The sequence below is a fragment of the Nicotiana sylvestris genome, chromosome 3 (assembly GCF_000393655.2).
Source record: "Nicotiana sylvestris chromosome 3, ASM39365v2, whole genome shotgun sequence".
In the NCBI taxonomy this organism is placed as follows: domain Eukaryota; kingdom Viridiplantae; phylum Streptophyta; class Magnoliopsida; order Solanales; family Solanaceae; genus Nicotiana; species Nicotiana sylvestris.
The window spans coordinates 162,669,920-162,686,348 of record NC_091059.1 but is presented as its reverse complement, the minus strand read 5'-3'; the positions used below and the strand labels follow the sequence as shown (position 1 = coordinate 162,686,348).

Here is a 16,429-nt window from a genome sequence, read left to right as displayed (position 1 = left end):
ATTTGCAAACTTCTTTTCAAAAACTCTTTTTTTTAATTGTTCTTTCTCTTATGTGTTTAAATTTAAATCCCCTAATATTTGAGTCCATACTTGTCTATTTGCTAAATTGTACAAATCGCAATCAACTGTCTGGCCGGGAACCACACTATTGGATCCTGAGGGGTACCTAACACCTTCCCCTTAGGATAATTTCAAGCTCTTACCCTATCCCTGGTTGTTCAAATACCTTAGAATTAAACCCTATAGGTGTCCTAATGCACCTTAAATCATTAGGTGGCGACTCTTCAAATGCAAACCCAGTTCCTAAAAGGAACGAGTTGTCCCATACCAAATGTCATAAACCCGATTTCGCGAGAAAAAGGGGGGACGCGACAGAGTTGAGCGATTTGAAGGTCTTTGTCTTCAATAGATTTCTTCAAGATTTCTATAGTTTGTTCCATCATGGCAAACTTTTTGTCCATGTTAGTTGCATCAGTCATTAAGGCGTTGACTTTCGTTGAATTAGAGAGTCCACAAAATCCTCAAATCCACCAAGGTTGGAGGCTGTTTGAGAAAGTTCGTCAAATAGTGAGAATGGGGTGTTGCCTCCAAAGATTGCAATTGCAGACGTCATATGAGATCTGCTCTTCTTTGCCATCTCCAAGGAGGCGAAGTATTCAGATCCTTCTAAGCTACTAGCCTTGAACTTGCTTCGAGTGATCGGGCCAACATGACTGAGCTCAACGGATGCGGCAGCAGTGACATCTTTACATGGAACATCATCACACTTCCGAAAGGCCATTGCAGCAGTAGATCTGAAGTTTGTAGTTTTCAACTTATAAGAGGAAGAAATGAAGGGTAGAACTGGTTCCACTAGGCGTGCCAAAAAATTTTCGCAGCAAATTTTCGTAGTACAAAAAAAACTGCAACAACAATAATCTGAAGAAAAAAATAGATTTTATTGATAAATATTTGTGAGTACAACTCTATGTATCCTTTGATTCTCCTCTCTAAAATTCTCCATGATTCGAGAGCTTGAGAAGCGTCTTTCTCGAATGTAGGACGATGCAGACCTCCTTGTGATGTATTTAATCGCCAAGAACGTCGAGCAACACCTTGTTGTTATGGTTTGATCTCCAGGAAGAACTCTGTTTGATCACTCATTTGTTGAAGAACTATGCACTTGATGATTGATCTCTCTGTTTGTGATTACCTTCACCAATTGCGGAATGCTCTTCTCCAATTCTAAATGTCCTCCAGAGACTTATGTAACCTCTCTATTTATAGTAGTCGAGGATGGACAGTCCAGCTACATATGAACTCTCTTGCTTGATTCTAATTGGCTCACATGTGAGTCATCAAACTTATCACACAAGCTATGTGATTGACCAAGACATGTCATATTATACACTTGGCGATCTTTGGTTGGTCATTGCTTTTTGACGGGGATTGCCACATGATTTTAACAGGCGATATCATCTTGTTGGCTTTGAATTTGACTGAACATGCCATGTCACTTGACACATGGCATGAGCTTGGGCCTTAAGAAAATTTAACCTTGGGCTTGAAATTTAAAATGGATTTATTTAATTTATGAAGTCCAAATTAATTATTCGACCCAAAGTAATTTAGAATTTAATCCAAATTTTGTAGGGACTAAATTCAATAAATTTTACATATCTACCTATATCTATCAACTTTTGTCTATAATCAATCACTGCGGGAACATAAGCAGGATTATTCCATGCACAATCCAAGTGTCAAATAGTGATTGCGTGAACATGTCATGAAAAATCGACCTGAAGAAAGTGAAGCCAATTCCAGTTGGAACATAAATTAGACCAAGCTGTGCGCAACTGTTATTACTGGGGCTCTTTTTGTGTCGGTGATTGGATTAGAAAACCATGATATTACGCCACGATTGGTTTTTAGCAAGATATGTAGGTAAATTTGATTTACAGCGTATGATTTTTTTTAGCTCTTTTACTGTTGTTATTCAACCCCAAGATACGTAGCAAGATATGTAGGGTTGCTCTGATGGTAAGCAACCCCCACTTCCAATCAAGAGGTTGTGAGTTCGAGTATTCATCAAGATCAATTACATAAAATTATACTTACCGTTTCTTAACAAAGATTATTTATAGCTCTTACTAGATCTGAGGCAGTGTGTGGTACTGTCGGTGTTCTCAAAAGATAGCCAAGATATCTCACGTGGATTGAGTTTTTATGGATGCATTATTGCTCTCTTCTTCTTTCTTTCCCTTTCCACGAACTATTACCATTGAGTCATCCTCGCTGTTATTACTATAAATAAATTATAAATATAATATGCTAGCTAGCACAATTCTACTATGCAAGTAGTCATACAACAAACAACAACAACGACCCAGTATAATCCCACAAGTGGGGTTTGGGGAGGGTAATATGTACGCAGACCTTACCCCTACCCCAAAGGATAGAGAGTTATTTCCAGAAGACCCTCGGCTCAAAAAAGCAATAGGAGATGATATATTAGTACCACAAAAAATATATAATAAAATAATAACAATATATAAGAGATATGCAAGTAGTCATAATATTTCCATTTTACAAAAATAGGTTGTGCCTTTTCCTTCTTAAAGAAGCCGTGTCAAATGGTTTTTGGAAAAGGTTAGTCCATAACTACTTTTCCTTTTCCAAAATCAAAGTGACAAAATTTTTTAACATAAGGAAAATTACTGATTAATTTGAATTTGCATAGTACAAACTCATTAAAGTAAAAATTATTTCGTACCAATTTATTATTTTTAGAATTTGAATTCAAAAACCACTCATTTTTTATTGTTTTCCTTTTCTTTTCTTTCACCTTGGTTGAGAGAGAAAAGAACTAGAAACCATTATTAAAGAGAAACACACTTTGATAGTTTCATTCTATTTACACACTATAAATAAATAAATGAATTCTGCTAAATACCAGTTTCCTCTCAATCCCCGCGTTAATTACTTAAACTACTCTCAACCGTTCGCAGTTGCTCCTGGCTTCTCCTCTCTCACACTCATTTACTCACAGAAGTAGTACTAGCTTTCAACAGAGAAGGAGAAGGAGATAACAGGAAAAAAACAAGACAAAAAAAAAAACCCAAAAATGGGGTCTCTTCCACCTCCATATTTGGACTTCTCTCATCATTCCTCAAAGCAAGATTCATCAATAGACCCAACCAAACTTCTCGATCTCTTCAAAGCCCAACAAAATTATCTCAATCACTTCTTTCAAAATCTTGATCTTACCCAAACTTTAACTTTCACCCAAACACTCGTTAATGCCAAAGGTACAATCTTTTTTACCGGTGTGGGAAAATCTGGATTTGTCGCCCAAAAAATCTCACAGACTCTTGTTTCTCTTGGTATCAAATCTGGGTTTTTATCCCCTGTGGATGCGCTCCATGGAGACATTGGCATTTTAGATCCTCAAGATATTTTGGTTATGTTTAGCAAGAGTGGGAATACAGAAGAATTGTTAAAGCTTGTGCCTTGTGCAAAGGCTAAAAGGGTCTTTTTAATCTCGGTTACTTCTGTAAAGCCTAATTGTTTGATGGGGTTGTGTGATCTGAATGTGCATTTGCCTTTGGAGAGAGAATTATGCCCTTTTGATTTGGCACCTGTGACCTCTACAGCTATACAAATGGTATTTGGTGATACAGTGGCGATTGCTTTAATGGGGGCAAGGAATTTGAGCAAAGAAGAGTATGCTGCGAATCATCCTGCTGGTAGGATCGGGAAAAGCTTGATCTTTAAGGTAAGGAATAGTAATAATATCTTGTCATAATTCATTAATTTTGATGTACCTTTGTGAAATGTGATTACTTTGTGGTGTATTTATTGTGGATTTTATGTAAGATCTTGGAAATATTCCCTAAATTGCGCTATTTAAGACTTGAGTTTGAGCATGGAAAATGTTGGAGCTTGTCTCACCACCCTCTCACCACTCTATTTATGTATTCTTTCTGTTTTGGCCATGGAAAAATGAGGGGGAAATAAGGATCATCTTGGTTTTATTGTGCCTTTAACGCGTAGGATCTGCTTAATTTGGTTTTGGAAGTCCAAATCTTGGGTGTTAAAAGGTTATTTAGGTGTTAATGCTTGTGTTTTATTGCATTACGGTAGGCAGTTGTAGTCGGTTGCAATTGATGTAAAGGGTGAATTTTGAGGGCTACTTGCATTCTGGTGTCTTCTTTGGATTTTTACCCTCTCAAAGAAAGTTTATTTCCCAGCAATCCTTTTAAAGCTGCATAATTGATTTTCTCACCTTCACGCAAAATTTTGGATATGCAATGATACTATTGATTGGCTAGCTGTGTTAGCTTCCAGCCGTCTGTTAAGAATTGCATAAAATTTTCATGTGTGCATCTGGTTGATTTGAGCCAAAATGGTATCTTGACGAGTAAATTAAAAGTTTACTCGTCAAGATACTCCTGAGCTTGCCATCTCTCAGGTGTTTGTAGAGAAATATCTGAATAGTTAAAAAATTGGTGACTGATGGATAACTTTGTAGGTGAGAGATGTGATGAAGAAGAAAGAAGAACTTCCAATTTGCAAGGAAGGAGATCTTATTATGGATCAACTAGTAGAGCTGACAAGCAAAGGATGCGGTTGCCTCCTTGTTATTGATGAGGAGTTTCATCTGCTAGGCACATTCACTGATGGTGATTTACGTCGGACATTGAAAGCCAGCGGGGAAGGAATCTTTAAGCTTACAGTAGGAGAAATGTGTAACAGGTAATTTCTTACTTTTACCTCTGTAGCATATTTTTACCATCATTATATCAGTTCCACTGAAAGACCTAATCCATGGGAAAAAGAACAAGCAGGAAAAAAGGCAGAAAGGAAGAAAGATATATTGAATAATTAAAGAAAAATTCCTCGACAAGCACATTTTGCTGTGGTAGAATGTGGTTGGACATAGATTAAAGATTTTCTCGTTATCTAGAAATAGATCTAACTTTTTTTTTTTTAATCTATAGTGCAGTACTTAATTTTCTTTGGTCGTCAAACTTAGGATCTTGGTATTATCTTTCCCTTTCCAAAATCTCAGTGGCATATTGTTCTAATGAGAACATATGTCTTTTTGCATAAAATCTGCTATAGCATTAGATGAGGGCAGGATGGTTAAAAATGATGCCGATTGATGGGCCAATCTTTGTGCTGCAGTTGAAAGGAAGTAAATGATAAATCACATTTTGGCTTTGTAAAGTACTGTTGTAAACATTACATAAGTCATCACTCCTGGGATGTTATTCAAGTTTTCTTCCAATAGGAGTTTGAATTTTGGGATATTTACCTTCTTCATTTAATCGAAGTAGGATGGTGTCCTCCCCCCCCCCCCCGGCGGTTGGTTCTAATAGTTGTAGCAGTAATGATATTATTAGTTCTTCCTTGATCATTTTAACCTTTGATGATACAGTCTCTCGAGAAGGAATTTGGATTATTATGGAGGTCACTATATGTGTCCTCTCATTATAAGAATTTTTTTCAGCAATCATAGTTTTCATCGAGAAATCATATTCGTATGTTATTGATTCAGTTTCGTTCCTTTTCTCACCATCAGAGTATGCTAAGCATAAATAACTTTGATATGGGACCATATTGGGAAAGCATGATGGTAATGTTTACGTGCTCAAGTGATAAACATAGTATTTGATAGAGAAATTGAAGAATATTCTATGGACAGTTCTTCCAGAGGTTATCAAGAAAGTTTGTCGGTTTATTGAATTCTATGTCTAATTTTAGTTACATTTTGAAGTTTCCTTATCTACGAGAGAATAAGAGATTTATACGTGTGAGGGAACAAAAAGTTACGAACAGTTATATTCTTGTGAGATTAAGGCATTTCTATAAATTTATTTGGTGTTTCAGGAAACCAAGGACAATTGATCCTGATGCTATGGCAGTTGATGCGATGCAGAAGATGGAGTCTCCGCCATCTCCAGTCCAATTCTTGCCAGTTATTGATCAGGATAATGTTTTGATTGGTATTGTTACATTACATGGACTGGTCTCAGCAGGCTTGTGAAGTTCTTGCCATTATTATCCACACTCTTTCCATCATTAGTTGTGTCATTAATTCTTCTTGTATATTGTTGGGTTTCTTGCCCTTATTCTTAAGCAGATATTCTTTACTCCTGTAACAATGATGAATATTATAGTCGTGTTATTAGACTTATAGATTGGGCTTAGAGTTAGACCTCTGTATCCCCTCTTCTGGCCCTCCATTCTCCTACTGTTATATATGAGCTACGATTTTCTCTCATTGGTTCCAAACCGCCGTATTGCATCTTTAATTCCTTTTGCTAATTTTGTTTTTCTTTTTGGTATCACGTGTTACTTACTGATAGGCTAATAGCTGATTCTTCTTTTTTTTTTTAAAAAAAAAACCTTTCTATTTTGTTTGCTTTCTTTTTCTTTTTCTTTTCCTTGTCCCTTTCTATCTAGGATTGTCTTTCACAATAACGTAGTAAAAATTGCACGGGCGCCCTATTTGGTCGCCCCCATTTAACCTATACTCATTTTTGTAAAAAGTTTTAACTTATACCCACTTTTTAAACAAATTCAGCCCCCCTTCTCTTCCTCCTCCACGCAAGAGATGCATTGTGCAGTTCGCCAGTAGATTAATTCTTTATTTTGAGATATCTATTTGTAATTTGATGTTCAGTTAATTAGGTTGGAGAATTCTTCCATGGCTTTGTTCCTCAACAACTGCAATAAAGAATCTTCCGGTGGAGATAGGAAAGAGAGGTGATGAGCTTGTACTGTGGAGCTCAGGAAAATGGGATAATGATGCTGAAGTTTCGTTGGCAGTGGAAATGGGACTCCTATGAGGCATAGCGATGGGATTATCTTGAGGCAAATTATCATTCTTAAAATACTCTAAGAAGGCTGAAGTTCGTCAATTACAAACAAAAACTTCAGCTTTAGAGCTGAAGTTCGACAGTTACAAATAAAAATTTCAGCTCTAGAGCTGAAGTTCGACAGTTGCAAAATAAAAACTTCAGTTTTAGAGCTGAAGTTCGACAGTTACAAACAAAAACTTCAGCTCTAGAGCTGAAGTTCGACAGTTACAAAATAAAAACTTCAACTCTAGAGTTGAAGTTCGCCAGTTACAAATAAAAACTTCAGCTCTAGAGCTGAAGTTCGACAGTTACAAAATAAAAACTTTAGCTCTGGAGCTGAAGTTCGCCAGTTACAAACAAAAACTTCAGCTCTGGAGCTGAAGTTCGCCAGTTACACAAAACAAAAACTTCAGCTCCAGAGCGTTCGACAGTTACAAAACAAAAACTTCAGCTCTAGAACTGAAGTTCGTCAGTTACAAACGAAAACTTGAAGTTCGACAGTTACAAAACAAAAACTTCAGCTTTGGAGCTGAAGTTCGCCAGTTACAAACAAAAACTTCAGCTCTAGAGTTGAAGTTCGACAGTTACACAAAACAAAAACTTCAGCTCCAGAGCGTTTGCCAGTTACAAAACAAAAACTTCAGCTCTAGAGCTGAAGTTCCTCAGTTACAAAAACAAAAACTTCGCCAATTACAAAACCAAAACTTCAGCTCTAGAGCCAGAGGCGGATCCAGGATTTAAGGGTTACCGGTGCCGACCTAATCGATTTGATCAACTCGAGCGTCGATTCGGGTTATACATCCTTTTTATTTATATAGACAAATAGATCAAACGAAAGAAAATATAATAACTATAACTAATTGACGCAAAGCATAAAACTTCCAACAATATTTTTAATATCATACACAATCTATTTACAATTGTCCTCTACGAGCTTTCATATTTTGAAAACGATCAATAATGACATCATTACTTATATTTGTAAATACATCAAGCTCTATGTAACAAACTAAACAATCATTTAAATATTGATCACCCATGTTGTTCCGCTCTTCATTCTTTATCTGCTTCATGGATGAGAATGCTCTCTCCACAGTTGCGGTAGCAACAGGTAAAATTAAAGTTAACTTCACAAGTAGATAAACATACAAATAAGTCTCCACAAGATTTGTCTCAACCAATGCTTTTGCCAAATCGCTAATTCCTTGCAAGTTGGAGAACTTGGGATGGCCAGCTCGCATATGAATTATGAAAGTATCTAGTTGATAACTCAAGTCTCGAATCTGTACTTCATCAAACTCATTTGGGTAACATTTTGCTAAAGCCATTATTCTACCTTTATCAAAATTAGCAAAAGAATTGATTGGATTCAAGCTAGCCATCCCAAGAAGCAATTCGCTACTCACTACACCAAAACGGTCATTAAGCTCTTGAAGTTGCACACCAATTACAGCATAAAAGATATCAACACGCAAGTGGTGTGAATAACAAATACCAGAAGACTTGCGCTTCGAATTTCCAGGAAAATAGGATTCATCCATCTTGGGAATTATAATATCATGCATATGACAAAATGAGGAAACATCATCTAGCAAAGATTCCCATCCAGTTTCCCTCATATCTTGCAATCTTTTCTTTGTAATCTTAAGAAACTCCATGGCATTAACAATATCTTGATCTCTCTTTTATAGGATCTTGTTCAACTCATTTGACATTGCCAAAACTTTCAACATCAAGTGAAGCATAAAAACAAATTTAAATGTTATTATCTCACTCAAAAGATATTTTGCTTGATTTCTCTCATTTGAGGTAGAACCTTCATGTTCAATCACTTCAAGCACACGAATAATAGATGAGAAAATAACAATAAAGTTATCTAATGTTTTGAAATGTGATCCCCAACGAGTATCACCTGGTCTTTGAAGCTCGCGTTCTTGATTTAGTCCTTGCCCGGTATGAATTTCACCAGACTCAAGTAATTGCTCCAGTTTTTCAGCTTGAAGATGGCGAAGCAAATCTCTGCGCTTAAAAGATACTCCAATGACATTCAACACATTAGTAACATGAAAGAAGAAGTCTTCGACATCCAAATGCTTTTTAGACATAGCTACAAGTGTTAATTGCAATTGATGAGCAAAGCAATGAATGTAATATGCCGATGAGCTGTCTTTCATAATCAAAGTCTTAAGACCACTTATCTCTCCCCTCATGTTACTAGCTCCATCATAACCTTGTCCACGTATTTGGGATGGACTTAGTGAGTGGTCCGAAAGCAAAGAGTAGATTGCTTCCTTCAATGAGCATGCCGATGTATCACTAACATGAACAAGACCAACAAATCGCTCTACCACTTCACCATTCTTATCAATATAATGCAAAACAAGAGCCATTTGTTCTTTGTGTGAGATATCTTTGGACTCATCAACTAATATACCAAAGTAGTCTCCATTCAAGTCTCCAATTATAGCCTTTAATGTTTCTTTTGCACAAGCATTGATAATATCCTTTTGGATTATAGGGCAAGTCAAAGTATCATTTTATGGAGCATTTTCTAATATTACTTTTCCCACATCCGGATGCTTGTCCCCATGCCATCGTAAGAATCCTAGAAAAAGGCCTTGATTTGTTGAAGATTCACTTTCGTCATGTCCCCTAAAAGGCAATCCATACAATAATAGAAGTCTTGCCACATCAATTGATGCTTCTAAACGCATTCGATACTCACTTTTTAACTTCTCGGAGTGCTTATCAAAAACAACTTGAATTGATTGATGATGATTTGATAAATCTAGAATCTTCTTGAAACATTTATCATAGACACTATTAACATCACCAACGTGTAAACGCAATATTTCAAGACCCTTATTCCAAGCCCTAAAACCATTTTTTGTATAAAATTCACCTGCACTTCCATGAATAAATTCATTTTTGAACAAATAACAACATAAGCAAAATGCCGCATCTTTCTTCACACTATACTCCAACCATTTAGAAAATTGACCATTGAACCAACTTGGAACAAATTGACGCATTCTTACTCCTATTAGAGTTTTGGGAAATTGATGCTTGGAAGGTTGACAAGGATCTTGTTGAATGTAATGTTTCCTTACTTCATCTCGTATTCTAGGGTTATAGTCAGAAATAGGTATTCTTTCTCCTAGATCGCCTTTAAGTGACCCCAAATCGAGTTCATTTATAAGATAGGAAAGATTGGCATTCGCTTGGATCAAGGATTGACAACTAGGACTTGGTTGAGAATGGTTCAACCTCGTGACAAATTTATCCATCTCACTTCAGTTCCTATAAAATAGAAGTTCATTCCAGTGAGAAATATAGACCAATTTCTAGTAGGTCATACCGTCAATAAGTTTTGTTATTTTAAATAACTCAACCTTCCCTAATATTTTTATCGTCGTTAAAATAGAGTTAATTGTGAATTTTCCTTGATCAAAATTATTTGGGATGTTCTTTCCACGATACTAAATTCTACAAAAACCATATAAGAGGCATTTGATTTTCAAACACACCCAAAGAAATACATAACAAAAAAATCAAAATAGTGACAATAAAGTTTAGCAAGAACACTAAAATCCAACTAAATACAAAACAAAAACATGAGCAAGAACATATATTTCATGGGGGAAAAATAGCCACATAGGTTTAAGAAATAAACATGAGGAGGTGAGGAAACTTTACAATGGTGGGCGTAGAGCAATGAAGGTGTGAAGCATCTGAGAGATAAAGCAAAATAAATGCTAAAGTCTAATAGAGAAGCAAGAAGCAGAAACAGTGGCATGAAGGTGAAGCAGCGAGAATTGGAGAAAAGGAAAGGGGAATGTGGCGTAAGGGATTTGGGGAGTTGGGGATTTGTTTTACCTTTTGAAAATTGGGATTTGGGAAAGATCCTCAAAAAGGATTTTAACTTTCTATATTAATTATAAGAGAATACTTTTATTATTATTTTATCTTATTTGTTTAATTTATACTTAATTAAATAAACAGAAAAGTCAAACATTTAATATAAAATATAGAAGAGTGTGTTGTGTAGTGTATTTAATCTCCTTAAATTGCAACTGAATGTAAGCCAAAAAAGTATTTGCTCCCACAAGGATTCGAACTCTTGCAACAAAAGGGCAAACCTTTGTCATTGGCACCTTTGTCACTTTTGTTTTATGGGGTGGCACTTTAAATATATATCCTATTTGTTATACATATTTACATATATACATAAAGTTTTCGCCGAAACTTGCGGGTGGCGTACCACCCCGAACCATGTACATAGATCCGCTCCTGTCTAGAGCGTTCGCCAGTTACAGAACAAAAACTTCAGCACACTTGCTACATCAACCCCGCATGCTGAAGTTATGCGAAAAAGTGGGTACGCTTGCAATTTTTTTTGCAAAGCGGGCACAAGTTAAAGCGTGATCCAAAAAACGGGTATAGATGCAAATACCCCAATAACGTACGTCACAAGGAAAAAATTAAAAGCCCTTCAATGTAATCTCTTTCTCTTCGTAACTATTGAGCATCCATTAATCCCTAGCATTTAAAGTTCTGGGTCCTTGAATATGGAACTGAATGAAGATATAGTAATGGATATTATCTCCCGCTTGCCTGTGAAGCTTGCAATTCAATGTAGAGTTCTCAGAAAGAGTTTTAATAGCAAACTTTGTGAACCAAACGTTTCTCAAAGTTATGCTTCCCGATGGTTTCAAGATCAAAATATTTCTAAACAAGTCATCTACTCATCTTCATTATCATTATCATTATCATCATCACGGTACGAATTATCAAACTAGTTCCATAAAGTCTCCGTAAACACTAGCCGATTCGGAAGATCAACGACTTCATCACTTAACGTTTCCGTTTTGGCCCCTTGCATGGGTCTCCTCCTTGAATTTCGGCAATTTAAGATTTTCTGTATTTTCAATCCTATAACAGGGGTGCACCAACTGATACCTTACCCAGAGCCTAGAAACTACTTCAGAATAATTGATGGTGGCGTAGCTAGGGATGACAATGGAGCGGTGCGGGGCGGATTTTGTTTGATGCGGGGCGGGGCGAGTTTACTCATATGCGGGTGCGGGGCGGGCGGGTTAAAACAGTTTTTAAAAATTTTAAAGTGGGGCGGGGCTTTAATGCGGGTTTAAGCAGCTTTGAATTTCATCCTTTATGAAACAAAGCAATAACTTCAACTATAATTTTACATTCTTTTTTACTAGCATGAATGCTATTTTGAATTATAATTAACCAATTTACATAAGTCTCAACAAAATGATATTACGTAAATTTGTCAAATTTTATGTGATACAATTTTCATATGAGGTGGAGCGCGCGAAGATTTTTTCTTTTTAATGTCATGCCCCTAGATTATAATATTATCAATATTTGCGACATGCGTGAAAACTGAATATATAATATAATAGAATCCATGTGTGTAATTTTTTAATTTTTCCTCCATGTGGAGTTTTTTCTTTTCGATTTTGAAATTTTAATTATTTTTGGCAAGAAGATCAGTTCATAGCTTCAGCTAAGCTCTCTACGCAATTTCCCAATTCACTGTCCAGAACAGTCTTCTTTCACTTCTATGTCTTTTTTGTATTCGTCGGTGTGTGGATAAAGAAAGTAAAACATAACTTAACTATAAAAATATGTGTACTGACACCTATACTACATCTAATATGGTATTTCAGTATTGTGTATCCTCCTATATCTAATCTGGCATCACAAAATAAAAATACTCTGTCTTTTTTAAAAAAAAAAAAAATATTAAGCGGGTCGGGACGGGTTGAAAACTAAAAAAATAACTATGCGGGACAGGGCGGGTTAAAATTTTTGTGGATTTTACCAAACCCGCCCCGTCCCACTGCCAACCCTAGGCGCAGGATTAGTTGTTGATTATCCTACATCAAATCGACATTATAAGGTGGTGACTATTGGGATGCTGAATAGATACAAAGGGTATAAATTTTGTGTATTTTCATCAGAAGAAAGTAGAGTAGTGTGGCATGAATTCCAATTGCGAATCAGGGGCGAATTTGTAGGCAAATTGACGGGGCAGGTGAACCCATGGTCTTTCCATCAAACTAGGTATTTGATGTACAATTTTATTGGAATTAGTCTAGTATTCTCTGCTGGCACCTATGCTTCAAAGAGGCTAAATGATACACTTGATTGAATGATTAGGACTAGGGATCAAATCCCATTTAAAAAAAAAAATTCCTCCTTTTTTAATGGTGCACTCATATTATAAAAATCCTAGATTTGTTGCGAATGGACGTTTATGATAACTATTTAGTCGGTCCACAGCCTGTTTACGTGCACGATTGCTTGCACTGGGTTAGAAGCGACGCTAATATCCTTGCTTTTGATACAAAGAGTAGTAGTACTGGACAGGCTAGAATTTTTAACGGTCCTGATGAGATCATCAAATACTTATCTGATGCATGGTTCGGGTTGGCGCAAGGTGCACTTACCCTAGTTTGTGTCTTAAGATTTACAGTAGTAATTTTTGGTTATGATTATGTAAGCCACAATTGGAAAGTTTCATACACTTTGGCCAACTTGATCATGGTTTTCCAATATGGTTTGACGGCAAAAAGTTGCTTTTCCTGGTTAGACGTCCGGTTGTGCCGCCGCATGTATATGGCTATCTATACGAGTATGATTCAGAGAGAAAGACGTATGAAAAAGTAGATGCACTACTTTTGGATTTGAATACTACTATCATCTTGCGACACTTTTTTTCCTTTGAACCAACATGAGCCAATGTCCCAAAGATAGTGCTTCCCCCTTACACGGTCAACTCTAAACATTTCCCAGCCATTACTACAATATTAAATGAGTTTAGATATCTTATTGCTAATTATAAACCTAGAGTTGAGCGTGTTCCAGGAAGAGCTGTAAACAAATTTCCCTGCATAAACTGGAAAATAAAATCGTTATATATAAATTGTCACACAAGGTAGGGGTAAGATCTATGTACACATTATCCTCCTCAAACCTCACAGTGTAGGATAATATTGGGTATACTATTGTGTATAAATTGTCAAGTGGTTCAACCTTTCAGATTTCTGTAATACTGGGCAATCTTTCCGGAGGAAGAAAAGTGGTTCTAATTAATAAAAGATTAGTTGCATATATATTATTTTGTTGTTTCTTTAATTCAGGCCACTATTACATTTTATAATGCCAAAATTGCCTTTTGGGTTGAAACTTCCGTCTCGATACAACTTTGAAGAATTAAAGCAAACATTCACTAGCCCAAATTTTCAATCATGTCGTACTTTTTACAAATATTAATACTTTATTTATTTTAAATAAATATTATTTTAAAAAATTATATTCCATAGCTACCTTTTAATTTTTATAGCCAAATATTTATTTATGGTCACATCCTACCCTTAAGCCATAAAATACGCTTTGTATTATTTTTCTCTCTCATTCTTTCAGATTTTTATCCACCCTCTCTCTCTCAACGCCAGTTTTCTCCATAAATACAAACTCATGGATTCTCTCTCATCAATTCCTCCATCGATCGTTCTTCCTCCAAGAAAACTTCTCCGCCACCACAACCATCAGCGACGAATCTCCACTCTTTCTTCTCACACCAAGCAAAAATCATTGTTTCCTCAATTCCGGATACCTAGAAGTTGTAATAGAATGAGGTCTATGGCTGTTTGTTGCAAATTGTATAATAGCTAAATCAGGATCGTTTTGTGCGGAAACCAATCCCTTCAACAATGTCGGGTCCATCTAGCCCATGGTCGCGAGCTTTGGTACAGATCTCTCCGTACACTTTCTCAGCCATCGAAATCGACATTGCCATTGGTGTTTCAGTGCTTGGTGCTACTTGGTAATTCTTTATTTATCTCGTTTATTGCTCTCACTAGAGTCAGAATCGCGGCCCTCTCAACGAGACGACATTAGGGTTGTTCTTGAACAAAGACGACGGAGATTGGGGCTGAGCGACTTGAAGATGTTGTTACCTTTTTTTTAAAGTGTATTTCAATGTATTTCATTGTCTTTTTTCAATTGTATTTCAATGTATCTAGCTGAATTCCATGTATTTCATTGTATTCACTGTCTCGTGTATTTCATGAATGTATTCATATGATTTTTTTAATTAATATAATTTATGTATTCAGATGTATATATGTATTCAAATGCATTTGCAATATGTATTAATATGTTTTTTGCACTATAGATGAATTTCGAATTTTATTGGTTGAAAATTCAGTATATTTCGCGTCAAATACAGATTATGGATGATGTAATTGAATTAGTTGAGTTATATTAGGATTTTATTATGTTAATTGATTCACTTTCCGTTTAAAAACAACTAAATAGACCATGAATTGCGCTATTTACGTTATTGTATTCACAAATACGTATCGTGAATACAGTCGAATACAATAATTGTCTAGCAGTAATCCGTTGTTTTATGCCGAGTTTTGCTACTGTATTTATTAAGACAGTAGCTTAAATACATCGAATACACTCTAAAAACCCTGAAAACATAGCTATAGGAAGTAATATGATAAATGATAGCTACAACTAGCTAATAACCACCAAACAATAGTGGTTTGTAAAAATTTCTCATATAGAATATACAAGTCTTGAGGGAATTAGAGCTCAAAGGCCGTCTCAATTTTACTAGGATCATGTCATCGGTTCGCTGTTCTCTCTCTTTTTTTCCTCTCTCTTGTCAAACGCCATGATTTCGTGAGATTTTTTTTATTTTTGCTAATTACCAATTTATAGCAACTCTGGATTGCTATAGACTGGCTATTTAATTTTCAAGTACAAATTGCCGATCCCTTTGTGAATTTTAGGATGAATATCAGTCATCAGACTTGATTCACCTCTTTGTAATTAAATTTGAATTAAATTTAAATCTAGTTCGATATAATTTTGTCGTGCGAAAATGGAATGCTAATAAGATTCCACTCTACACTAATATATACACTAATTAACAAGAGATTTGTCAGATAAGCATTTAGAGTAATAAATAGTATAATGAATGATTCTTATAAGATATAAAACTATCAGTATGTTCGCTGTAACTTAATGCAATGACGCTCTCTGTTTTTTTAGTGAATCTTTCTTTGGATAAATCAGCTTAATGAATTAAAATCAAATACACTTAAAAGAAAGGGACTTTTTCGTACATATACAAGATTCTAAACTTCTTTACCCGGATTTGTCTAAGTTTTCATATTTACAGGAAGTGACAAACATTTTCTTTTTACAAAATATATACAAATCCGATCAAATACAATTTATCTACAACTTAAATACACATTTTTTGTACAGAATCCGGTCAAAAACTACAATTTATATACAACTATGTAAATTGTAGATATTTTGTATACTGTTTCTACACTCGACATATAAAATATATACAATTTGTTTATGTCTTCTTTTTCGAGTTTCAATCTGAAATTTCAACCAAAACACCTCGAATCTTCACCAAATTATCTCAAAATTGAGATATAAACTCTAACGGATATTCCCAATCATTTGCAAGAACACCCAATCCAAACAAAAAACAATTTCATAAAATTTGATTTTCGAATTCAAAC

General features: G+C 35.5%; 3 protein-coding genes across 3 annotated transcripts; 1 reads left to right on the top strand and 2 right to left on the bottom strand.

Annotated features, from left to right (window-relative positions):
* Positions 1–2,933: 2,933 nt before the first annotated feature.
* Positions 2,934–6,263, top strand: LOC104227134 (probable arabinose 5-phosphate isomerase). Its single transcript, XM_009779292.2, has 3 exons — positions 2,934–3,754; positions 4,511–4,734; positions 5,872–6,263. Exons 1-3 carry the CDS (start codon positions 3,104–3,106, stop codon positions 6,026–6,028), a joined length of 1,032 nt encoding a protein of 343 aa, XP_009777594.1. The 5' UTR covers positions 2,934–3,103; the 3' UTR covers positions 6,029–6,263.
* A 1,496-nt stretch (positions 6,264–7,759) lies between these two features.
* On the bottom strand, positions 7,760–8,503 carry LOC138888274 (uncharacterized). Its single transcript, XM_070170107.1, has one exon. The coding sequence runs from the start codon at positions 8,501–8,503 to the stop codon at positions 7,760–7,762; it is 744 nt and encodes a 247-aa protein (XP_070026208.1).
* Positions 8,504–8,530: 27 nt separating this feature from the next.
* LOC104227141 (uncharacterized) lies at positions 8,531–10,132 on the bottom strand. Its single transcript, XM_070170106.1, has 2 exons — positions 9,407–10,132; positions 8,531–9,349 (listed from the first exon to the last, which is right to left on the bottom strand). The coding sequence occupies exons 1-2, from the start codon at positions 10,130–10,132 to the stop codon at positions 8,531–8,533; spliced, it is 1,545 nt and encodes a 514-aa protein (XP_070026207.1).
* Between the last annotated feature and the right edge of the window lie 6,297 nt (positions 10,133–16,429).